The sequence below is a fragment of the Marmota flaviventris genome, chromosome 11, assembly GCF_047511675.1.
Source record: "Marmota flaviventris isolate mMarFla1 chromosome 11, mMarFla1.hap1, whole genome shotgun sequence".
Lineage (NCBI taxonomy): Eukaryota > Metazoa > Chordata > Mammalia > Rodentia > Sciuridae > Marmota > Marmota flaviventris.
Genome location: NC_092508.1, coordinates 104,847,386 through 104,873,041, shown reverse-complemented (window position 1 = coordinate 104,873,041; position 25,656 = coordinate 104,847,386). Strand labels below are relative to the sequence as shown.

Genomic DNA, 25,656 nt, shown 5'->3' with positions numbered 1-25,656 from the left:
GACCAGAGTCCTCCCCCACTTCTCTACCCTAACCAGGGAAAAGGAATATTTGAAAAGGGGGAGGGCAAGAATGTAGGAAAGTCATTCTGGGTGGTGACTTTAGAGCCTTGGGCAGACTATTGTGGTATAAGTGACTTAAAGAGGCACAGGCACAAGGAGACATGCGAGTCCTGAGAGCTTCAGTTTCTTCCACTGAACGAGGAAGACAATGTCCACAGCGATTGGAAGATAAAAGGAGATAATGGGCAAGAAATCAAATTACATGATAATGACACTCCGGACCATAAGCTGTACTAACATAATCATGGGGTAGGGTAACCCACCTCCTCCTATCCCACTGGGTTCTTGGGGTTGAGGAAGAGCTCTTGGCTTTGATCTCTTGAAAGAGATGAAAAGGAAACTCAAAGAATGGGATGTTTCCTGAAGTTGCTGCTCACATTGTCTCTGTGTCATCTCTGTCCCAGCCCTGAACTTGGTGGTCATGGGGGGCTTAGGTAACCTAATGGGCCACAGTGGGGAAGAGAAAGGAGGGCAGACCAGTTCCCAGACATTCAATATGATAAGGTTATCTGTTGAGCTGAGTGCCCCTACCACACCAGGATATGCCCAGAGAGAAGACAGCACCAAAGTCCTGGGTTAGAGGATAGGTACACTGAACCCCAGCCCCCAAAGAAAGCAAAGCATATGCTTCCAGCCACCAGAAAGGGCACCTATTATGTGCAGGAGTTATTTAAGACAACAATGGTGAGGTGAAAGGAAGGAAAACACTATTATAAAATTGGGGGCCCATCACAATGTCAAATGCTCACCCCAACTCCACTCCTGACCACCAAGCCCCAAGTTCCTAAATCCTTTGCAAGGATTTGGAGGGAGTCTTGTCTTCCTGGGTATGGGACCTAGCACTGTCATTTCTCTGGCCAGGAGTTAGATGGACATTGGACTAAATAAATGGAATTTTTCAAGAAAAAAAGGTGGAATGATTGGCTATTCTCATTTCCCACAAAATCAATTCTGCAAAAACAACAGAAAATAAACCCAAGGGAAGACAGCACAGAGAACAGGGTTCCCACACATGCACAAACCTCAAAAAACACACCTGCAAAACACATTCCAAACTTGCAAACACAAATGAGTGCATTACACACACTGTGAATTCACAAATGCCCAATTATGCATCTAATCACAGAGAAATAAACACCCAGTTATACAATATGCACACAAATAGTAATACAGATGAAACTGATAGGAACTTAGATATACCAATATCTGCACATTACATGTGCACACAAGGGTATGGACAGCTATCTACCTACTCACCTACATACATGTATTCAGGCACATGCATACATATTGCACAAGAGGGAAAAAAAAGACCAAAGCAGAATTCACGATAATAATAATAATAATTTAAAAAAAAAACTGTACAAAGGAGAGATAATACCTTCTAAGGAGGGACCTCCCTCTCCTCCTACTAAGTCTTAAATGTGTGTGTTGTGATCGGAGCAATGCCTATCCTGGAAGGACTGGACCCAGGTTCAATGGCAAGAATACAGATATTTCTCTCTGGGGATATCCAGGGGTCCTGATGGAACTGGGGGCTTGTATACAGTGCGCCCCCATCAGTGAAGAAGTAAGGTTTAGTGTGAGGACTAGGCAGACCTGGGTTCAAGGCCCAGCGTAGGGCCAGCGGTGGCCATCCCTCATGGCTTTCCCAGCATTCGGGCCTCCTTCCCCACCCTCCCACGCACCGCCCCCAGCCCGCTTTGTGGGACCTTAGGATCCAAGCCCACCGATTCTCCCTGTGCTACCCAACCCCAGACCCACCGCTTGTAAGAGGGATCACTCCCCCAAACGAAGAGGGACAAAGTCCAGGTTGCAGAGAGGACCAGCAGAAGCATCCCTCTCCCAAACAGGTCGCTCAGCTTGAGAGGCAGCCCCGCATCTCTGCCTGCCCTGGGAAGGCCTTCTGCCTTTGGAGGAAAAAAAAAAAAATCTCTAGGAAAAACCCATCGGGAAAGGGGAGAAGATTTTTTAAATAATAATAATAAAGAAAAGAGAGAGAGAAAGAAACTGGAAAAGAAAAGGTACAGGCTGGCACAAGGAGCAGGTTGAACCGGAGGCCACAGCCGGCTGGGCCGCAGACACAGCCAGCAGCCCCGCACCCCAGACCGTGTTTCCCGAGCGTGGGCTCGGCTTTTAGCCTTTGGGTTCCCTTGAACGCAGGGCCAAACCCAAATCCGAGCCGATTCTTCCATCGCACTCCTCCTTTGACCCCCGCATTCGTTGCGCGGAGATCGCAAGGCCTGGCCGGCGACGCCGGAGCTCTACCCCTGGAGTGCACGCGGTGGCGCCGCCGGGGCAGCTGCGTGCCCGGGGGCCCACGCCTTTCCCGAGCCCGCAAAGAGGAGGGCCGCCAGGGGCTCGTGAGCACAGTGTACACTTTATTTCCGACTACAGGTTTCTGAACATAATAAAATCTTTGGCTTGTAGCGGCGGTTCAGTCTCGCAGTCTGTGGGGGTCGTATTTCTCAACGAGTCTCCGGCAAACATAAGGGGGGGCAGGACAGACAGACGGACAGAAGGGTCCTGGGAGGTGGGGGGCGGGGGAGGCGAAGGGCAGACACGCGAGGAAACACACTCTCACGCACACAAAGAAAAGTCCCAGAGAAACGAGGGCCAGCGATGCGGGGCGGGAGGTACTGGGCAGCAAAAAAAAAAAAACATTCAAACGAAAACGAAACTGGGGCCGGGGGACAGCGAGGCGGGAGAGGGGGGGATAAAATAATTATAATAATTATAATAATTATAACAATAATAATAAAGGAGATTAATAAAAATGTCCAGCAAATAGAGATCGCTACACATTTGTTTTCCTTACCTGAAATTAAATATATACAAGGTCGTAAGCGGTTTGGCTAGATAGAGCTTTAAGGAGTTCGCAGTTTCGTCCCTTATACTGTGAATAGTGAATAGATCATATTTTTTTTTCGATAGCACCTGTCCGAGTCTTTCTCCCTTTTCAAAAATGTTTTTCGTTCAAACGTGGCTGTCCACTCTGAGGATCTCTCTCTGTCTGTCTGTCTGTCTCTCTTCCCTGTTGCTCCCTCCCTCCTTTGCGCTGATCATTTCTCCCCAGGCGCTGGGCCCGCGAGGCAGAGGCAGCGGTGCCAGGAGGGGGCTCGGGGCGCGGCGGCCCGAACCGCGCGGCCCCGGCCGGCCGCAGCTACTCGCTCTCGTCTTTGTCCTGGACCGTGGTGGTCGAGTGGTTGTACAGTCCCTGGGCCATGAGGTGCAGCGCCAGGCCGTTCTTAATGCCTGTGGCTTTCTTGATCTTGGCACGCTTGTTCTGGAACCAGATCTTGATCTGGGACTCGTTGAGGCTGAGCTCCTGGGCCAGGGTCTGCCGCCGCTGCTCCGTGATGTAGCGGTTCGCCTGGAACTCCGCCTTGAGTCTCTGCAGCTGCTCCGCCGTGAAGGCCGTCCGCGGCCGCTTGTCCTCCTTCTCGTTCTTCTTCTTCTTCAGCTTCCTGGTGCGCGGACCTGCAGCGGCGGAGAGGGCCGGGTGGGGGTGGGGACGAAGGGCAGAGGGGAGGGGGGGAGAGGGCAGAGGAAGCCGTGAGAATGGCAGAGCCCAGCCGGGATCTAGCCCCGTGCTTCCGGGGTGATCCGGAGGCCCTGCTGGATCACCAGCTCCCTCCCGCCTGGCCAATCCCTCCATCCAAGAGCCCTTTGCTGAACCACTCAGGTCTATGGGTACCTTTCTGGGGAACGGTGCAAAAGTGCCAGGGAGGAAAACTAGCCGAGGTTGTAGGTGCACCCCACATCCTAATTCAGAACAGAAGAATCCGGGGACAGGCTTAAATCACAGCACTTCCTGGCCAAGAAGGCGGGAATCCAAGATAGAGATTTGAAGCCCCATACTGCCTAGCCACAGTTGGAGGTCAGAGGCCTACTATTTTCACAGCCCTGGAGTAAAAAGGATTGGGGCAGTAAGGACAGGCTCTGGTGGGGGATGACCGGCCTGCAAACTCATCTTCCTTTCTTTCTAAACAAGTTATATACATGGAGGCACCTATAATGAGACAATGTGCGCTTGTAGCCATTGACCGGAGAATAAGGGGACAGGGAAGAGGCTGTGAGAAGGTTGCCCAGCTCCAAAGAACTTGATGTCTGTTCTGTGCCTCCTCTTCTTTCTCTATGGCCTAAAAGAAACACTTTCTAGGGCAGGTGGGAGACACTGACTGCTCCTTTCCCTCTGAAGGGAAAGAAGAGGCCTTCACTCAACTGCAGAGGCCCTTCATGGGAAGGGGTACTCTGTTTTGCTTCTTGGATAATACCAACAAGAAAAAGAGAGCCCTTTCCATTCCTCCACCCAGCTACACAGGAAGGTCCCTTCCTCTCTTCTTCGAACCCGCATACTGCAATTTTAGGATCAAAAACTCCTGAATAACAGAAATAGGCCAGACTCGCTTTCTCTGCCCATGGATGCCATTGGCAAAGGAGATCATATCCATTTCCCAGTCCATGAGCAAAACAGGGGCAGAAAGATGGTGACAGACAATCTCTAGAGCAATCTGCTCTATGACTTGGTGGTAAGAAGCCCATGAAGGAAAACTCCCAGAAAAGTAAAGTCTCCCTCCAATGACAGTCTGAAAAGAGGGCTGCTATGGTGTCCAGCCCTGGAGAATGGAAGGAGACCCAGAAGTTGAATCTTCTGGTCTGTCCCTGGATAGCCTACACCTGTGTCCTGTGACTTCTGTGTCCAGGTCTCCTGGCATGGACTTGCTGGGCCCTGTCTTGGTTACGGGAGCATACAAGTTATGTCCCTGTCAGGCCTGTTACTCTCTAAAACTGTCAGGAAAGAAGGGTCTTTGCCAGCATCTCTAAACATAGCGACAGAGGGGTAAGATGGGCAGCTGGCTCGTGGGGCAGGCTAGTCTGGGATCACCAGCTGTCCTATGACAAAGAGTTCAGGCCTAAGCAGACTGTAGTGACTCAGGTCTAGCTTGGGGATCATCCCCCTGAACTGCCCAGACAGGAGAAAGATCAGGTCCTCTGCCGGTCCAGGCCCATGAGGAGGAAAGCCATCACAAACAAAGACAAGGCCCCCTCCAGAGCAGGACTGGGGTTTAGATTAGTAATTAGCTGAGCGGGCAGAGATGGCCCAGGAAACGTGTACATCCCCAGAAAGGCCCCACTGCGCGCGGTGTGTCTGGGGCATGTTGGAGTGTTGTGTATGTGTGTGCGCGCAGAGGCACGGACACTTGTAATAAAATCGTAGCCTCCCGGCCAGACCGAGCCACACAGCCTGACAGCTCAATCACTCTATCCATCAGGCGAGTCAATCAAAGCAGCTTTTCGGAGGTTCAGGGAGCCCGACGTGTCAATAACGGGGCTCGAGATGGCGGGGGCTGATAGCGCTCATCGATCCGCGCCTGGCCAGTGGTAGTACCGCGGCAAGAGACCAGCCAGAAAAGAACGTAGCTAGGCTGTACCTGGCCCCCTGGCAGACCCCGGGTTCCTAAAATCCTGATCATGGGCCAGAGCCCCTACTATTCTCTTAGTGGCCCCCACTGGTCTCCAAGGCGCTGCCGGGCCCAGTGTGTCTGGCAGGCCTTGGTCTCCTTTCCGGGGCCCAGCTTCTGTCCCAGGGCAGGTCTTGGCCTTGAGCTGGCCAAACGCAAGGGGACACCGAACAAGAGTGGAAGAAGAGCCCAGAAAAACCAGCTCGTGGCTGGCCTAAATCTGCTAAATGGCAGATGTTCAGAAGGACGGAATGAAAGAAGGAAAACGCAAGGCCGCGGAGAAACTGCTGGAGAGGCCGGTTCTCCTGTCCTTCGCCCTGCTTTCAAGCCTGAGCCGGACCTGCTTTCTCTCCTTTCCCACTGTCTGTCAGCTCCCAAAGAACCCGAGGCCCCGAGAGCACCTTCCTGGTAACTGCCTTTCACTGGATTCTACCCACCCGGATCCGACTCTTTTGCAACCTGACTGAAAGAGGAGGATGGCGTGCAATGTCTTCTTCTCCCTTCCTGTGTTTCCCCATATCTGTCTCCATCTATGTAAATGGACTCTCTGCAGAATATATCGAGATTATGTTTTTGTCTGTAAGAACAGGCAGCGAATATTATTTCTCTGGCCAAAGCGTTCCCCAGTCAAAGCCTTCCTCTACCGGACCAGACTGGTGGAAATCAGACCCAAATCACTAGGCCTGTCTTCCCGCTAGCTCTAAACACTCCTTTCCTTGTAAGAAAAAAATCAATGACTAATTGTACATCTTTCTTAAGAATAATAAAGGTAAAACACAAAAGAAGGCCCCAGGGGCTCAGAGTTCAAAAATCAAAGGATCCAGACCTCCCCTGCCAGGAACTGTAGTTTCCCGGGTGGTGGACTCAGAGGCCAGGATCACAGATGTGGACACATTCGGATGTGGCTGGCACCGGGGTAAGGAGGAGGAATCGGGCTTGCGAGAGGAGAGCGCCTGAAGCTGGGTTTGTTCTCCCCAGCGCGGCGGCTTGTGGTTCTGGGGGCGACCGGCGGGACCGGAAGGCACAGCGAAGCCCCGGTTTGGGTACTCACCAGAAGACGGACGATCCGAGTAGCGAGTGCAGTAGACCCAGGCGGGCCAGACGAGGGGCTGCTGTGAGTCAGTTTTGACCACGGGCCCACCGTTGGCTGAGCCCATAAGTAGGATGGCAGGGTTGCCGTGCTCCGGGTACTTCGCGCTCTGTGCGCCGGGACTCCCCGCGCCGCTTCCACTGCCGCCGCCGCCGCTGTCCGAGGGCTTGGCGGCTGCTGCTGCTGCCGCCGCCGCTGCCACGGCCGCTGCCGCCGCCGCCGCCGCCGCCGCCGCCGCAGCCGGGTTCCCGGCTTTGGACGCGCCCGCGCCGGCGGTGTTGGCGGGCTGGGAGCCGTCGGGTGGGCCACAGTTCGCGTCCGCGGCGCATAGGAGCGAGGCGGCGCCCGGCGCCCGCGTGCCCAACGGGTGGACAGGGTCTCTACCTGTGCCAGTCTGGCCTCTGTCACGCTCGACCCGGCCTCCTCCTCCTGCGCTTCCTCCGGCCGCCGCCGCCGCCGCCACCAGGAGCTGCGGCGGCGGCTGCTCTTTTTTGCAGCCGAAATCCGGCCTCAGGATGTTGTCGATGAAAAAGTTGGTAGTGCGGTGCAGCTGGGCCGCGGGCTGCGGCTGGTGAGCAGGCGCCGCGAGATGCTGCGGCGGCGGCGGCGGGGGCGGGGGGTGCGGGGGGAGGTGCGGGTGGTGGGCCAGGGGCGGCAGGCAGGGCGCCGCGGGCGGCGAGGGGGGCGCGGGCTGCGGGGATACGGGCACGCTGTCTCCATCGCTGCCGCTACTGCCGCTGGCGCCGGGACTGAGGCTCAGGCTGAGGCCGCCCGGGGCCGCCGCCGCCGCCGCCGCGCCGAGGCCCGAGTCGCGCTGACTTTTAGGTTCCGGCTGCTGTTCTTCCATGCTCGGCCGCCCCGCCGCCCCGGCCGCCGCGCCGGCCCCCGCCCCCCCCGCCTCGCTCCCCACCCCACTTTGCCAGCGGCCCGTGGGGGTGCGCCGAGGAAGGAGGCAGGCGAAGCCTCAGCGAAGGCTCGGGGCGGGTGCAGGAAAAAAAGCCCAGGCGTCTGGCCTGGATCGCTTGCTCTTAATCGAGCAGATAGATCTCGCTGTCTCTCCCTCTCTCTAATTTGTAGACATCCAGATAATGTAGACACTTGGCTATTTCTTTTCCTTTCTGCAACCAGATTCAATGATTTGTTTTAAATGGGGAGTAAGCCACGGCCAAAAGGAAAGAAAAAAAAAATGAAAAAAGAACAGAAGAAAAAAAGAAGAATAAAAGCTCTAAGATTCTTTTTCTTAAAGGGAAAAAAAAATAGTCTTTAAAGTCTAGCCATCTTCCTAGGCAGTAGTGAGGGGTTTGACTTCCCCGAGTGTCACGCTCAGCTGTGCCCAGAGCGCGAGGCTGGCAGCGCCTTTAATCGCCTTTGCTTTTTTTGCAGGGAGAGCGCGTCTCCGCCAGCGCCGGGCTGCCTTTTTTTTTTTTTTTTTCCCCTCAAATCTCTGACAGCTCGGATCTTTGCACAAACTCTCTCGCTTAAAAAAAAAATCACCCAGGCACACTTTTTGCCTTCAAACCGGAAGCACGTGAGTCAGGGCCGCACGTGTGCGGGGCCAATAGCGAGCCACGACTCGCGCTGACACTCGGGGCTTGGCCCAATGGGCGCGCGCGGGACTTTGCGGATAAATAATCCGGGGGCGGCGGCATCGGGCGGAGAGGGGGTGCCGCCACTCGGGCCCGGTGCGTCCGGCCCGCCCTCCCCAACTCGCGCCCGCGCCCCTCCCCCTTCTTGAGGCCCAGACTGAGGAGGGGGCTAAAGAGGCAGGGGAGGGGTGGATTTCGGGGTGTAGGCAAATAGAGAAGCAACTCCATAAACAACTTGTTGGAGAAATGCAGGATTATGGGTGCGTGCGCGCCGGGCACGGGGTCAGCAGGCAGGGGTCTGGGTCCTTCTGCACCCCCCATGCCTAAGAAAGCATTTCTCTTTCCTTTTCTCACTCCTTCCTTCCCCCCCCCCCCCCGCCCTTTGCGTTATGAAGGGAGAAAGCTTGTTGTTACTGGGTGTGTGAGAGTGTTTGTGTTGTGTGTGTGTGTGTGTGTGTGTGTGTGTTGGGGGAGGAGTAAGATCAGGAGGTCCGTGATGTGAAATAGACCTAGAATTGGCTACTTTCAAAGGCTCAAGTTTATTTTTCACAAAGAGCAAACCCGGGAGGCCTGCTGCGCTAGCTTGCACTGCCAGTTTGTAAGTCTCACGCCAGCCGGCTATTCTGCATTTCCTTTCTGGGGAATCCGCACCCATGCCCTTCCCTCCGGACCTTCGACAACACCCGGGAGCGGCCCTGGCGCCATGGAGCCAGGCCCAGAGGGCACAGAAGAGACCCAGCACCCGCTGCCTGTTCATTCCCTGGCTCCAGGAGTCAGAGTTGCCCCAGCATGGTAGAGTCGTCCAAAAGAGGGCACTGGGCAGGGCAAGTCAGACCGCGAATGCACTCTAGGCCTGGATTTCCAGTTCAGGAAAAACCTCCGTGTTAGATTTCCCAGCAAAGTAAAATCAAACAAATAAAAGCACCGCGCCCCAAGTGTTTGCCCTGGCCAGCCGACTTTGCGGACAATGAGTTTACCTCAGTTTCGGGGCAATTGAATGTCCTAGGATTGCTCCCAACTCCCTGGGCGCCTTCGACTGTAACCCTGCGAATTCTTCTCTATCTTTGGGGGACTACGGCCCGTCTCCAGCAGCCCCCACGTTCAGGTCTGCGAGAGTTCTTTTTCGTTATTTCCTTGGCAAAGCACCTCACAAGTTTTCCACACCAGGGATACTTCGGGGCGTGGTGCGCTGGACACTGGGTGGGGGGTTGCCTGTGGAGCTCTTTTGGAGGGCCTGGGTTCGACTGTCTCCTGAAGTCTGCAGTGTCCGAGAAAGGTTCCAGCAGAGGAGGCCTTCACGGACATGTCTTGGAACTCCGGTAGTCCTGCTCTTCCTGAGCGCCATTCTCAGTGATCTCTTTAGGGATAGTATCTATCTGGGACAAGTGGGTGGAGGCGAGGGGGGACGACCTTCCCCTAGTTTTCCAGAAAAGTCATAGAAAGATTAGGAGAAACATATAACTAAAAACAACAAGCCAAACTACTGCAATATCTGAAGTTTCTCCAAGGGGTTGCAGGAGAGCGGGAATTCCTGGCTGCATCTTGTATTGCTGGCTGCATCTTGGGGTCAGCCGAGGGTCCCCTGATTTCAGAGGCTGAGTTCCTGGCTGAACCTCCCCGGCGGGGCGGCCTAGTATCCAGAACCTCTTCCCCGAGCGCTGCGTTGGGCAGACCCACCGCGGCCTCCTAAACTTTCCCCAGCCGTCCCCATCCCCACCTTGGAGTCTCCAGGGTCCCCTTCAGTCTCACACCCAAGAGCTCCCCGAAATTTCCAAGTGCCCCTACCCCTTCTTTCCGAAATGGGGGTGGGATTTTATTTATATTTAAGTTCGCAAAATTGAAATCTTTATCCCGCAAGCGAGCGTGGGTACTTAATTAAATTCTAATTAGGACACTATCAATATCCTATTTAGCCGCGTAGCTTTTGTGCGCCGCGGTCCCTTTCAGCGCCGTAAATAGGGTCTCGACGCCTTATCTCGCCTGCAGGAGACGCCTCGAGAAGGGCTGCGGAAGATAATTTATAGGTTTTAATTACTCTTCATTCCGCCTGATCAGCTTGGCGTTCATCACAGGCCTGTGAATAAAACCCTGGTCAAAAGCTCTGTCACATCGCGCTGGCAAGACGCTTAATCAAAGTGAGCGGCCCCGCGCGCCGCGCGGCCCGGCTCCTCCACGTAATTTCCAGCCAGCTGATAAAGCCAGCTGAATAATGCGGCGGCCCTTTGGAGACACCATTTACAGAAATGACTTTATTGACGGCTTAACGTCGGTAATTCATTTTACCTTTCATGTAGTGGAGCCCGGATTTGTTACAGTAATGGGATGATAAATGCACCCGCGGCCCACGAGCTCGGGCTGGATTAGGCGGCGCTCCACAGCGCGCTGGCTTGTCCCCCCACCTTCCCCCAGGCCGAGCCTGGGTCGGATGCTCTATGCTCCGCACCGCCTGCTCTCCACAACCCCCACCCAGGCCCTTGGCCCTCCTCTCTCTCCTGAAATTGAGCATACTACTGGGAACTCTGTACTAGCACTTTGGAGTCCTAGCAAGCTTCAGATGAGGTGTGATCTGGCTGAGTAAGCAAATGTTAGCTGAGAGGGATATGTGAGGAGTCCAGAGGACTGGGCGTGTGAGTGAGGAACTATAGAGCAGGGTGAGTTGACAGCACTAGTATGGGATTTGGTGTGCAGTGAAGTATTTGTTCACATATGGGTACACTGCAGTGGTTGCCATTTCCAGGGTACTCTTTTCTGCCTTCGGCAGTAAAGAAATTTCTTCCAACTTGCTAGATGCTCAGAGCAGGATGGTAGAGAGTTGAGTCTGCAGGAAACAGGTGAGGGAACCTGTCCAAAATGGAATGCAGTCTCTTTCTCCAAATGCCATCGGTTACTGGGCCAAATGTATGGAAGCTGGCCGTTGAGCCCAGTTTCCATTTCTATCGCCTTGCAGTTCAGTGCTGCTGTAATTACCTAAGTGAGAAGTCCCACAGAAGACCACCAGGACTGGGCCATGTCCTTGCAATAGATTGATTGTCTCCAAATTTACTTTTCATATCCAACCCAGATAAAGTGGAAAGTGACAAGGAAGAAAAAAAAAAAGATTGTTTTGTTTCAAATGTCAAAAGGGGGAACTTCAGTAATATCTCTTCCAACTTGAAGGAAAAGGGGAGACCAAAGAGGCCTGCAGGGGTAGAGAGTGGAGTAAATTGGATAGGGAGAGACCCCAGCCCTCTGCCTCTTTTCCAAGCTTAGACAACCTCCATTTTGAGGCTAATCAGGAGCTTCCAGTAAGCAAGACACCTGGCCAAACAGAAGGGAATAGTGTGAATGAATTTTTTTGGGGGGAGGGGGATGCTGCTGGAGAAGTTTAAGGATCATGAAATAGAAGGACCAATGAGTATTCTAGGGTTGACACTGACAAATTGTACCTTTTTCCTCCCCTTTCTCAATCTGGCAAAACCCACTTAGTGTAATCTTGGGGAGTGACCCAATCTTGGGCTGTGGGACCCAGGGGCTTGTATTAGTGTCTGTTTGTGTGAGAGCCATCCGGAGAGAAACCCAGTCTATAAAAGCATTTCTGTGTGCCTGTATAAAATTGTATGTGGCAGGAGACCCTCACATGTGCACATTAGCATGTACATCCAAGTCAACTGCACGAGTAAGAAATGCGTTGGCTGAGAGTTTTGCTGTGTTCTGCTCAGAAAAGGAAATCTCCCACCACCCTATGTTTTCACATGATTTTTGGATTTCCTTTAAGGAGAGACAAATATTGGTCCCGTGCGCTTCCACTTCTGAGGGGGAGGAGGAAAATTGTGGAAGAAAACCCTGCAGGCTGGCCAGACATGTGTGCATGATGGGCTGGGAGTAGGAGCGTGTTGCCTGCACACGGTGGTAATCGCATTTCGAGTGTAGATCAGATGGCGGTGGGGCCTCGTGGTGCGGGACATGAATGAGTTGTCGCAACACAATAGCGCGCAGCCTTCCTACGGGGACTGGGTGACCAGCGGTTTTGTTGGGAGTGAATGCGAGGAGATTTCTGCTACAAGTGCCGCGGTATTATTATGAGCCGGAAGGTCAGACTATACATCTCAGGTCCCCAAAGCCTATAGACCTTGGGAAATGTGGGGCCTCGAGCCACGTCATTGTACCTGACAGTCCTTTCAATAGACTAATTCAATTAGCGCTCAGGGTTTCGGTCTTCATTTGGAGGCGATAATAATGTGAGGATGGGTGGGTGCTGGGGGATTCCTTAGGTATTAGTTAGGGATCCTAAGCAATTCTGTCCGAAGCTCAGAATGGGACAGGGGGAAGGCCAAAGAAGGTTAAAAAAAAAGAAAGAAAGAAAGAAAAGAAAAGGTAAAAAGCAGGTGGATATGTGGGTAAGGTGAACCTTAGAAAATAGATTCTTTGTTGACTCACGAAATTGGGGTGGCAGCTTTGTTTTCAGAGGACCCAGAAGAGTCTTGGACATGGGGAGAGGATTCCTTTTTTCTGTGTATATGAAACGCATCTATAAATGTCCGAGTTCCTAGAAAGCCCTGGTGTTGGAGGTTGTCACCTTTAGGAGTTTCAGTATTGGGATTTATACCCCCATAATCCAGTCTTTCCCCAGAGTTTTCTTCCTCTTATTGGAAGACGCAATTCACAGCACGGACATTTTTGTTCTAGAAACATTGTCTTTTCTCTCCTCTCTCTCTTTCTCTCTCTCTATCTCAGACGAAATGAACTATATCTTCTAACTGTGAGAAACGGGGAAATTTCCGTAAATTGATTCGGAAGGGGCTCTCTTGGAGTACTGGCTTCCTTGGGCGGGGCTGAATGCCAGCCAAGACTATTACCGGATTCGGAGGAGCGCAAACATCCGACTAGTCACTGTTCACTGGTTTACAGGAGGCGTTTGGGCTGCGCCGGGATGTCTCCGGCTAGACGCAGGGCCCCTTGGCTCGCCTTACGGGAAGCGGTGCCTCCACCAGCCCCTCTGTACAGACCCCAGACCTTTCAGCCAGGCCCTGGAACTCAGGGTTTTAAATCTCACGGCTCACGAAAGCAAAGCGACTACACAGACTTGTCCATTTATTTTTCTTGACTTTAATCAAACATCCCGTTTTTTCTCCTTACACTGAAACCTATCCCAAACCCAGAATCTAAACTCTTCCTTTCCCACCGCTCCCCCCCCCACCCCACCCCCTTGTGGGTCATCCAGAGTTAATTCAGCGTCTACGCCTCCAATTTTCTTCTGTATTTTTGGGTTTTTCTCCCTCTCTCCTTCCCTCCCCTCCCAGAAGATTCCCAGGGGCTGCTCTCCTAGGCCAAAAGAACCCTCGCCCACTCCAGTCCCCACCTGTCCGAGTTGCTCCTCCTGCCTGCATCCGGCTCGGCGCGGTTCGGGGGTCCACATCACTGACATAAAGCGTGTGCGCGCCAGTGGGTGCAAGTGTGGGAACGAGTGAGGAGGGGCCAGCGTGGCTTCCGGGTTCTGCAGCCCCCACCCTTCGTTCGGCTCAGCTTATGCTCCCCGGGAGGTCCGTACCCCACTCCAAAGTTGGAGACAAAAAAAAAAAAAAAAAATCAACGAGAAAAAAAAAAAAAGAAGAAGAAGAAGAAAAACAACGTCCAAGTCCTTTGCATGGGAACAACCTTGCTGTTCCAAAACCGTGTTCTTTTTCCTTGCCCAGAATTAACTATCCTCCTTCTCCTTCCCTCTATAGGGGTAGGGATTGTGTCGGGGCTTTTCTCCCACTGACCGATGAAAAGGCGACAAAAGTCCACACACCCAGCTCTCGGCGCCGGCGCCGGGACTCCAGGCCGGTGCCTTCCCGCCGCCCTGTCCGTCCGCCCAGGAGCATGAAGAGTGCCGCTCTCCCTTTCGCCCTTGGGGGCTGCATCCTTGAGACTGTCTTCCCCGGGAGGGTGCAGGAAAAGCTTTGGGTTCCTGATCAGCGTTGTCTGGGGACTGGCTGAGAGACGTGAAAGGAAAAGTTTAGTCCAGAAGGTGAAGCAGACCGGGAAGGGAAAATCCCCTGAGACAGCGAGTGAAGGAAAGAGCGCAGAAGACCTTCGGTTTCCCCCAACCCATCTCACCTCTTTCTTCAGACTGGTTTGCAGTAGAGCGGAGGGTGAGGGGTAGGGGTGTCACTGCAATGCCGAGGCCTTCCCGGGCCAGCTTCCCTGTCTGCTGGCTCCGGTGCAGAGTCGGTTGGGGGGGACATGTGTGCGGCCCGCGCGTGCGTGTTTGTACATGACCCTGTGCATGAAAGACTCCGCGTGAGTGCGCGTGTGTACAAATGGGTGTCTGAGTGTACACGAAAGTATTGTGAGCGTGTTTTGGTGCCCAATCTTTGTGTGCCTGCGTGGGCATCGCGCCGGGGTGTGCCTATGTATGTCCATATCAGTGTGTGCGTGTCCGTTTGTGTGCCAGTTAGGAAACCGAGAGCAGTTCCCTCTGATCGAGGCTTTGGAAGGGTGTGAAGTTATAAGGACTCTAGAGATCTGACCCTAACTCACTGCTGGAAGTCTAACCCTATCCCTTCGCTCCTAACCCCTTCCACGCAAGTCATCGAACTATGCTGGAAACAGTTTATATCCAGATTAAACCAGCTACTGATTTTTTTGGTTTTCCCATAGGAGCCAACTCTGCATCTCTGAGCTCTGATTGAAGGGAGAGTGGCAACGCGTGCCAAGGTCAAGATCAAAGGGACCAGGGGGTGGGGGGAGAGACAAGACCAAAACGACCGCTCCCCAGAAGAGGGAACTGGGACTCCAAGAAAGGGAGGGACTAAGTCAGGGCCCCATAGAGGCCGCCACTGCTCTCAGGGCTCGCCACACCCGGCTGGGGAGCAATAGACTTCCTAGTGTTGTCCTTGGGCCTAAATCCCAGGTGGAAGCCGCAGGGGATGCCGGTCTCCTTCTCCCGGCCGCCGGCTCCACTCTCTTCATTTAGTCCCAAGTAAGGTTCATCCTCTTCCCAGTGTGTGGGGGAGGAAAGAGCAAGGCGACCTCTTGGGGAGGGAAACGCAGCATAAGGCGAGGGGAAGACATAATCCTTTCCCGTACCCCACTCAGGGTTCTCCCTCCAAGGAGGTTAGCATCTTCCTCTTCGCCCCCCCACCCGCCCCGCGCCGTCTAGAACTTTCCTGGAGTGACAGGTACAGTTAAAAGTGGGGTAATGAGGGGGAAGGTTGGTCCCACTTTCTGCGGGGGTGAGGGTGGAATACCCGCCCCAAAGTCATTCCAGGCACGTCCCTCTCCTCTTACGGCAAGGACGCCCGCCCCAAAATTGTTATGCAAAGAAGTCAAGTATGTGATCTTCCAGCGATCAAAGAAAGCGGCAAAGCCAAATATTAGAGGAGAAGTCAATAATGGATGAGCAGATTAAGAAACCCATCTCGCGGACAATTATTCCCGCAATTGAAAACGCGGCCTCTTTCCCTTTTCCTCCCTCCCCCACAAAAAAAAAGGAGTCGGAGGATTGGGGGGTGGGGAAGGCAGCACCAGAACGTGCTTGAGAGTGGGTGCGTGTTTGTTGAGGGGAGATAACGCCTCCTAGGGGCGACCTAGTGGGTCTGGTGTTTTGCCTGGCCAAGCGGGCCTAGCCCTGCCCCGGGCGCACGACACTTGCAGGTCCCTTAAAAGATGGGAGTATGGATCTACTCTACACTGAAGAGTTGGAACTGGGGTTTTATAGGGTCTTTATTTCAAATCATGCGACATTCCATCCCGAGCTTCCCCACCACACCCCTTCCACTTTGTAGGAAGATGACCCTAGGCAGGCGGGTAAGGTAGAGAGAGAGCAGGGTCAGGGCGGCACTGGCCGATTCCCCGCCGGTTTGCCTGAGAGAAAAGCGCCACCTGTCGGCAGTTTGGAGAACCGCACTGGTGTGGCGCTCAGCGGGTAGGCAAGGCTGTGCGGAAGGTTTGAGTTTAAAGCCCTGGGCAGGGACCAGGGGAAAGTAACAAAGGGCTTCTTTCCTGACCATTGACTCCTGAAACCTGAGAGACAACAGGATTCCCGGAAGAAGGATCCTTCTTCGGATCCTCTTATCTCAAAAGAGCCCAAAAGGTGGAGAGACAAGCCCCTCAGGGGCTGACTGCTGTGCTATTCTGAAAGCAGAATATTACTGAAAACACAGTGGGATGGGTGCTAGGTTGGGAGTCAGGGACTAGATTTCCTCGTTCCCTCTGCCTGCTCCCTACTATGTGGTCTAGGGTGGAACTCTGGTTCTCTCTGAGCCTCAGTTTGCTTAACTGAAGGAGTTGGATTGGCCCCCTTCAATTTTGACTTTGAATCTAACAATGAATCTGAGCAGTATTTGTAGACACCTGTGTCTCGTCTTCCTCTGTTTCTACTCTAATAAATCCTGGACCTTTATGTGCCGTTTGTATCTGTTTGTATCTTAATCTCTTATACATTTTTATTGTATAGGTGCTTCAATGGTAGTATAAATAGTTTTGTAAATGGAGAATTTTATTTCAGTGGGGTCAGAAAGTTTCTTGGCTCAAATTATCCCACGTCTATTTACTTACAACTTTTTAATAAATCAGACAAACAAGAAAACTTTGTTCACTTTGAAGTGTGGATATCATTGGGGAGGATCCCTGTGGTGGGGACACAATGAATGCGAATGCGGGAGGCTTAGATAAGAAGACATGTCATAGACAGCGGTTGATGTCAGAGAGAGGACCATGAAAAGGGCCAAAAAACAAGAAAGACTACAGGTGAAATTGAGACCAAGGACAGACTGAGCCCAGAGGGGAAGGAAAAGGTGTGGTTGTCCCTGACCCAAGTCCTCCCTGCTAGGGTCTGATTGGCAGAAGAGGCAAGCTTGCAGATCCATGTAGGATAGCTCAGACCTCAAGTTACTTTTTTCTTGAACTTTCCATGAAATTAATAAAGTATTGAAACCAGAGCAGGGAAGGAGGTAATATTTGTCAATAGTTTGAGGTCCCTGGAGATCACATATAACCTCAGCCTGGAATTTTCCGTTTGGGATGCTCAAGGGAGGTTTCAGTTCTACAAAGTATGGGACTCAAGGTTAGGGTATGTCCAAGTTGGGCAAACCCCTCTGGAGCCCCTGAAAGGTCCTCATCCTTAGCTCCAGGTTGACAGCTCAAGGCTAAATCAGGTGCCCTATCAAGAGGCCTCACAAACTCTCCAGTAAGAATCTCCCCTTGGGAGGAACTGCCACATCCAACCCGGGACCCTTTGCTTTTGAGATGGAGGGATTGTTTCTGGTCTGTCTTTCTGTGAGTTCAGGAATCTTTCTGGGGCTGCATGCTCCCCGGGAGGCAGGGAATTTCGGTTTCTAGAGAACTGGAGCCCACGTAAATTTCTGGATGCGGGTTAATATTCCTGTTTAGAGACCAGAAGTCTAGGGACTGGAGGTTGGGTCCCTGTCCTGGAGAGCAGCCAAGACCTGAGAGGTCTGTGGGGACCTCCTCTGCTGGGCTTAGGATTTATCACAAGCGCCAAGTCCCACCTCCCTCCCGCGGGGATCTGTGGGTCCCTGTTCTCTATGGCCCACTGTGACCCCCTACTTGCAACACTAACTCTTTCCAAAGTCTCAGACCTGAAGGGTGGAATTACCGACTTTCCACTCCATCCCCCAGACTCCCGAGGCGCCCCTGGCATGCGCCTCCCGGTGCAGGGGTCTGCTGCTCGGGTAAGCTAGGGGGTCGGGCCTGGAAACCCAGGGCCCCAGGCCTCGGCCTAGCCCTGCGGGCGCACGGGGCCGCGGCGAGCCCGGGGCGGGAGCAGTGGGCTGAAGCGGTGGCCGCGCAGACACCACTCCTACAGGACCGAAAAGTGGCATCTCCGAATCCAGCCACCGGCTTCTCAGGCAGGCCACGGAGTCCCAATTCGAGGAGTCAAGATAAAGACGCCAGAATCCAGGGCTCTGGGGAGTGCTGACCCAAACTCGAAAATTCGGGAACCTTCCAGAGCCGCTGCGAAGCGAGGGCGAACCTCTGCCCCAACTTGCAACTGGTGTGGCTCAGACCAAGTTCCGCGGTGAAAAATGACACAGGACAACAGGCAGATTTATATTAAATTTCATTTCCACATTTCACTCGGATATTGCCCTTCTACATAGGGGAGATGCAAGGTGGAAATGGAGGTGGACATAGACATAGGGAGAGTGAGAGCGAATTTAGGGGTCGCCCTTTCTGGAAGAGGTTTGCACGATGGTGATAACCAGTATATGTCTGTGGGCCAGGCACAGCTCTGAAGGCTTTATCTGGGTTCCTATGTTTGATCTTTTCAGGAACCTATTCAGTATATAACTTCCTGTCCATTTTAGGAAGCTGGAAACTCAGGGTCCGAGAGGAATAATCTGGCCAAAGGGCAGGTTTATAGCAAATGAGAACTGAACAATTCGCTATCCACAGCTCCCAGGTATCCAGCTGCAGACCATTTTTTTTCAAAAGAGGATCCAGGTGGCCTTGCAGGGAGTGGAGTGGGGAGAGGGCTACACTTTCCTGCACCCAGCACCAGTCTCAGCACTTGCAGGTCCTCCAGTCCTGTCCCCATCTGGCTAGCCTCCTGCTGCCTGCTAGCCTGGGTCAGGGAAGCTTCGACCCACCAGCTCAGCTTTGGGCAATCAGGAATTCCAAAGCTCAGTCTGCCAGGGTTGGGGTGGGGGGACAACCTTCCTATTCTGTGAGTCAGAGAGGGCCGGCCTGGGAGCAGCCCCTGAGGCCAAACCTCCCCTTGATATTGTTGCCCCTTTTTGTCTTTGGATTTCCAAGCTCCATGGCTCCGGGAAGGACAGAGCAGTGGACTCAGGCTCAGTTGGCTGCACCTGGAGTCAGGCAGCAGGGAACTTCACCAGCCCCCAGAACCAGTACAGATGCAGTTTCCTTTGCTGGTCTGGACAGACCCCCAGGTACAAGCTCCTGAGCTAGGGCATCGTCCCACCTCCAAGCTCTTGGCTTGTCTCTAAGGCTGCAGGGGTGATGGCCAAAGTCAGTTTTTCCAAATTTGCTTCCAGGAACCAGGAGAGTATCCTGACTGGGGTATTTAGGAAGCTCACATCCCCCAGAGAAGATATGACTGGGCTTCCCTGTGTCATGCTTCACCCCTCAGGAAGCAAGAATGAGGGCATATGTGGGGGAGGGGGATTCATTTCAGGCCTGTGTGTCAAAACAGGAAGACCGGGAGTTTTCCAACCCTGATGGGGCAGTCACCCCCTGGGGTGGCTCCTTTCCCAGGTAATTTGCAGTCCACCTGGCACTGAGTGAGCACTTGTTGCCTGGGAGCCTTGGAGTTGGGCTTCAGCTGGCTGCAAAGAAAATGGAAGCCAAGGTAGGAAGGAAAGAAAATACAGCCTGCAGGAGGGACAGAAGTGCCCACAAGTCAACATCTCCAGAAGGCACAGATCTACTTTGACCCTAGGTTACCCACAGGGCATCAGCCCGTGGAACCTTCACCAGCCCCCAGAATCAGTACAGATGGAGTTTCCTTTGACTTCATAACTTCTGAACCTGGAGAAAGGACTGACTACCTGGGCAGAGGGAAAGGAGGTGGGAGGGAGGTTTGTTGGAGGTGAGGGCAGGTATGTGGAGAGGAAAAGACTGAATGGTGGGACCCACAGCTAAGCCTCTCAAGTTCCTATCCCTCTTCTCTCCCATATATCTTCCAGCCCCCCTTGTCCCTCAACCAGAAAGCAGAAACAGAGGCCTTGCAGTGAGAAGAGAGAAGACTTGGGGCTTCTCAGGGTCTACCAGGGCTCTCAGGATGAGGGAGAAGCCCCCATTGCCAGCAAGATGCAGAACTGATTAGGATTTGTTTAATACTAACACCTTTCTACCAGAGACTGCCTTAGGTTTGGGAATCCCAACCTTGAGGTTTTATGGGTGCTTTAAATTAGAGAGATTTGGAAAGAGAGTAAGGGGGCTTGCGGTTCTGGAAGAACATGAACTTAAACATTTTCTGAAATGTGTCTGGATCTTGAGCCAAAATACATCAAGGAAGATTCCCACCCCTCCTCTACTCCAGGCAATTACAGGTGCCTTGACTATGGGCCACCCCGGGGTTGGAAGTGGGTGACTTGCAGGAGTGGGTGAGGTGATTTATCTTGGCTGGGTCACCAGGGATAATGAAAGCCAAGAGTCTGTGTGGGTACCTCACCCTCCTCCATCACCATTTTCCATTTATCTCTTCCCCTGTCAGTTTCTCCAGCTATCAAGTGTGGACTCGACAGGAATGTTGCAAGGAAAAACTAATTAAACGGCAGTACAATGCTTTGGAAATATTAAGTGTCATGTAAATGCCTAATGCTAATAATAATCTTGATGGTGGTAATTATGTTCCAGGAAGCACATTCCCAGACAGCCCAGCGTTGATCCCAAATGTGCTACCTGTCTAGGAGGAGCCCTAGGAACACCCACCCTTTCTGCCACTGAACTGAGTGTCAGCTCTGAATGGCCACGAGGAAGGTAAGTTCTTCAGGTTACGCCCCCATCCCTTTGGAGGCAGCACAGATTGAATCCTGGCTGGGAGTCCTTACACAAGTTCCTAATACCTGAGGCCATCCCCTATACAGCCAGAATAATACATGCAGCATAGGATGGTGGTGGGGATCAAATGACATTGTGGGCGGGGATCAAATGACATTGCCACTCAGGGAAAGTGGCAAATAGGTTGTGTTAAATAGCCAGTGGCAATTGATCTGGTTAAGTTTACCCAGCCCCAGTTGCTTGATCAAGATGGGGGTTTCAAAGCCTATCAGGTGGTCACATTGTTCAGCTCCAATCTATTTATTTGGATGCCCAAACCTCCCCTTCTGCCTATTTGACAGGAAGTGGGATAGGGGTACTTCCACTTTATTTTCTGTGCTCTTAGAAGGTTACTGTCAAATTGTTGGTCAGCCAAAGGAGCAAAGAGCAGCCCGTGGCATGTGGTGCATGGTGATAAAGCGTGGAGCTCTTTAACCTGCCAAAGATTTCTGCCCTTCACTCTATGCCCACTCACCCTACTGAGATGCACGGTTTAACTGGAAGGCCCAGAAGAAGCTGTGGGTGCTCTTTACTACCCTAGATTATGAACTCTGCCTGTAATATCAGTCCTGCATGAAGTGAAGAAAGGCTCTAAAGAGTGGTTTCAGAGAGGGGGGATCATGGTCTGGCAGAAGTCATGGACAGGACAATCTAGCTCTGCCCCAGTCCATCCTCCCTGCCCAGGTGACTCTTAAGGTGTGCCTGTCTATTGCCTGGGATTCATCTTTCTCAGAGCGTGTCCAGCGGCTTCATCCACATCCACATCATGGCTGACCTGTGAGCCTTCTGTTCTTCATGACTTGGCTAAGGAATCACCGTAGTGCCCTCTGTGAGCTCCCCCTCCATATTTAAAGACAAGGATGTTCTACAGGTCGGTTCCCCTTCCTCTCCTCTATCTCTGAACTCTTGATGGAAGCAGCAAGGCTGCACCCATCTTCCCTTAACATTTTTCTGGTTTAGTGAAACACCAGGCCTTCCTCAGGACTTCAGAGTTTCCTTATGAGACAGTCCCCCCACCCCAGCCCCGCCCATCCTGCCTGCCCATCCTCTCTCTGGACCTCCCTTACCACTGCTGGACTCCAGAGATTCAGGGTCCTGATGTTTGCCAAAGCCAGTGGAGGATTTGAGGGCAACAAATTACAGTGACTCACCATTGAGGCTTTTGGGACTTTCCACCCAGAAATCTCTGGGCCTTTTGGGGTTTTATAGAGTCACCTATATGTTTTAATGACACTTTTTACCCTTGAACTTGGGTTAACTTCATATCTTAGTGACTTGGAAAAGAAAGACAAATTTTGTCTCCTCCAATTTGTTTCCAGAGTGCATTTTTATTGCTGTGGGATAACATTTCCCTCCCCATTTGAGAAGAGTATGGCTGATTATTGTTATGATTTCTTTTTGTTGTTTTATTAAAAGTTAAAAAGTTACACTCAAAACAGTAAATTCTTATCTACATTCGTCTTTGAGAAATAAAATGCTTTGTTTGACTTAAGGTAAGTATCAATAACTCAAAAGCACCTTGCCTTCAAAAATGACAGTTTTTGTATGGATTCTTGCATTTAGAGTAATTCCTGATGGGAGAGAGCGTAGGAGTCTCACTTTCAACTCTTCACCTTGCACTGTCCCAAGCCTCATCTCCCATGCCGTTGCAGCTATTAAAGCACAAATCCTTAGTCACCGAGTTGGGCATATGTCTCTAGACAGTGGCAGATCTGTTTCAGCTTATTTTGCTCTTGTATTATTTTTGGTTAGTGAGGATTTCTTTTATTACATGAAAGTTCACTTCTGCTTCTGAACTTTAAAAAAATAATTCATTAACTGACAAATAATAATTGTACATTTATGGGGTACAGCATGATGTTTTAAAGTGTGTATACATTATAAAATATCAAATCCAACAAAAATGACACTTTTTAAAGGTGTCATACAGAAACAGGTGGTTTTCCCAGTAATTCTTTTCTTAAAAACATCCAAATAAGAATTGACTGGGGCTGTAGCTCACTGGGTAGAGCACTTGCCTTGCACGTGTGAGGCACTGGGTTTGATCCTCAGCATCACATAAAAATAAGTAAATAAAGATATTGTACCCACTACAACTAAAAAAATAAAAATTAAAAAAAAGTGGTGGCATTAGGCTTTGGGGTTTAGAGCATGTGAGTTTTTATGGCTGCACTTTGGCTGGAGGGTTATGAAGTCAGACACGGACAGCAGGTGTGCACACACACACACACACACCATGCCTGCACAGTTGAAAGGAATTTTGCAGTTTGCCATTTCACTTCTGCCCAAATATAGGCTTTGATTTTCATTTCTTGTGTATGATGAGAAACTTGGGCTCATCCTGCCTCCTGACCAGCTTTCCGGGAAAGCCTTGCAACAGAGAGGTGCCTGGTGTATTAAAGCACACACTGCTAGTTGGTGATGGACAGGGACAGACTTGCAGGGCAGTGTCCTTTCTGACACGCCTCCTACCTGCTTGTTCTTCAGATAAGGGGAAAGTTCACACGTGCGTGCACTCTGCAACTCATTAACTCCTTTCCTTCAGAAACATTCTGAGCCTCCCAGGCAACCTCACAGGTGTACAGGTGGTTTCATGGAGATTGCATAGCTACACATGCAGGACAATGGGCCAGTGAACCATAATGTCCTTTCCACATCCCTGGCTTATTTCCTGGTTGAGGCTGTAGCCCAGTTATCATCTTATGTGAATGGGACCAGGGCACTGGGAGACTTTGGAAGAAAATGGGAGAATTAACATGCTTGCTTCACTTTTGTAACTTTTAAATTTTTGTTTTGCTCTTATCGTTGTTTTATGCAGCTTCATCCCAAGTTTTTAGTACATTATGAAGAATTTGTTTCCAGATCAGTGAGATCCATGTGATAATGAAGATAAGGTTTTGGCAACAATTTCTGTCTGTCTTTTTGTTTTCATGAAGATAATGGTTCACTGGACTGCACTCTGTTTTTTATCAATTTCACAGAGAAACTTTAAAAACTTTTTTTTTTCATATTGGTTTCCTGAAGTTGGTGGTAAGGGACTGAGGGGTGGAGTGGGCATGGAGAGGGACCAGGTGCTAAATCAAGGGAAAGATGTAAGGAGAAGATGTAAGGCATGAGAGGACCATTGTAATGATGGAGAAGGGACAGGCTCAAGCTGTCAGGGGGGCCTTGAGCAGTAGTTCCACTTGCTTTATTGATGTTTTTCAACCCCAGGACTCTCAGACCACTCCCAGTCTTTATTTGATAATGGCAGTTCTACACCAGCCACTGTTTGCCATGGGGTATGGGTACAGAGGATTTTGTTTAATAACTTTGGTTAATTGAAAAAATAATTTTGGTTAATTTGACTGATAGGTTGATTGGTTATTGATACTGAGGATTGAACCCAAGGGTGCTTAATAACCGAGTCACATCCCCAAACCTTCACTTTTTAAATTTTGAGACAGGGTCTCCTTAAGTTTCCAAGGCTGGCTTTGAACTTGCAATCCTCCTGCCTCAGCCTCCCCAGCCATTGGGATTACAGACCTGTACCACCACACCTGGCATTCTGGCTAATTTTAAAAACACTGTATTCAGGCAGCAAGGCTTCTCTTAGACATTAGCCAGCCCTTTCCCCCTCCATGGGTGTCATTGCAGTGCCAAACATTGAAAAACTATCTCTTCATAAATGCCAGCATTTCCACACTGCAGGCTCTTGGGCACTAGTAGGATCTGAAATGCTCAGCATTTCCTTTGGATAATAGCATGTTATCAGGACCCACAATAGCCTGGGGGAGAGGGAATCCCTACAGTAAAATGGGTCAAAGGCCCAGAGAAACCACCAGCCTGAAATCCTTCCCAATCCTGCAGTAGGAAGAGCGGAGCCGATACTCTTTCTGTCCAATGGATACCGTTTCAGCTTATCTGGAGGAGAGGAATCTTCCCAGGGTGGATGGCTGAGCTGGGTCCTGGCTGGTGAAAGCCATGAGCAGACCAAGGTCTGCAGAACCAGATGGCTGGCCTTTCTCTAGCACCTCTCCCAAGACAGACATTTTGCCAAAAGGACTGGCCAACTGGGCTGGCCTGAGTTTTCTCAATGTGGAGCTGGGGAAGGTAATTGGGGCCAGTGTCTGGGGAGCCAGAGAAATCGATCCTCTGCCCTTGTGGCCTGTGCTTTTTCTCATGGAGAAAACACCCCCTAGCCCACGTCCCTCAATCACCTCAGATTCAGCTTTCTAGCCTGTGGGTTGAAAGGAGAGTGAACAATATGTCACACATAGAGATATGAAACCTGAAAGGAGCAGATGGTAGAATTTCAGGAATTTTCCAACAGGTAGGAAAGAAGTTGGAGAGTCCAGGCTATCTTAGTGGTATCTGAAAATTCATCATTGCATTTAGAATAAATGCTCCTGGATCTTTATATCATACTATACCGAAAGTGCCTCTCAAGAGATGATAGATGTGACTCTGTGGCTGCTCCCCCCAAGTATGATGGCCCCTTGCCCCTTGTGGCTATTGAGCCCTGGAGATGTGGCTGGTGTGAGTTGAGATATTATTAGCAGAAAACACATCAGCTGGGCAAGTGGCCTGTAATCCCAAAGTCAATATCTACCACACACACACACACACACACACACACACACACACCACAGACTTCAAAGACTTAGCAAGAAAAAAAATTCCAACATAGGGGCTGGGGTATAGCTCAGTTGGTAGAGTTCTTGCCTCACACGCACAAGGCCCTGGGTTCAATCCCCTGTACCACCGAAAAAAGAAAAAAAAAATTCCAATGTATTTCATTAATATTTTATGTTTGATTATATGTTTCCATAATCATATTCTGGCTATGTAGAGTTAAATAGAATGCATTATTACAATTAATTTTGTGTTTCATTTTCTTTTCTTTTAATGTAGCTATTAGAAATTGGAAACTACATATTTGGCTGGCATTTAGGACTCACAGTATCTTTCCATTGGTCAGTGCTGG

The 25,656-nt window shown here is 51.3% G+C and overlaps 1 protein-coding gene and 1 non-coding gene across 3 annotated transcripts; one reads left to right on the top strand and one right to left on the bottom strand.

Annotated features, from left to right (window-relative positions):
• Window positions 1-2,421: 2,421 nt before the first annotated feature.
• On the bottom strand, window positions 2,422-8,080 carry En1 (engrailed homeobox 1). 2 transcript variants are annotated; one of them, XR_011709187.1, is made up of 3 exons: window positions 6,577-8,080; window positions 2,879-3,540; window positions 2,422-2,699 (listed from the first exon to the last, which is right to left on the bottom strand). XR_011709187.1 is itself a non-coding variant. In XM_027936766.3 (2 exons), exons 1-2 carry the CDS (start codon window positions 7,460-7,462, stop codon window positions 3,224-3,226), a joined length of 1,203 nt encoding a protein of 400 aa, XP_027792567.1. In that variant the 5' UTR covers window positions 7,463-8,080; the 3' UTR covers window positions 2,734-3,223. The 2 variants fall into 2 exon arrangements, 1 of the variants encoding a protein (XP_027792567.1); XM_027936766.3 differs by lacking the exon at window positions 2,422-2,699 and having other exon boundaries at window positions 2,734-3,540.
• A 17,284-nt stretch (window positions 8,081-25,364) lies between these two features.
• Trnav-cac (transfer RNA valine (anticodon CAC)) lies at window positions 25,365-25,436 on the top strand. Its single transcript has one exon. It is a non-coding gene; the product is annotated as a tRNA-Val (tRNA).
• The last annotated feature ends 220 nt before the right edge of the window (window positions 25,437-25,656 follow it).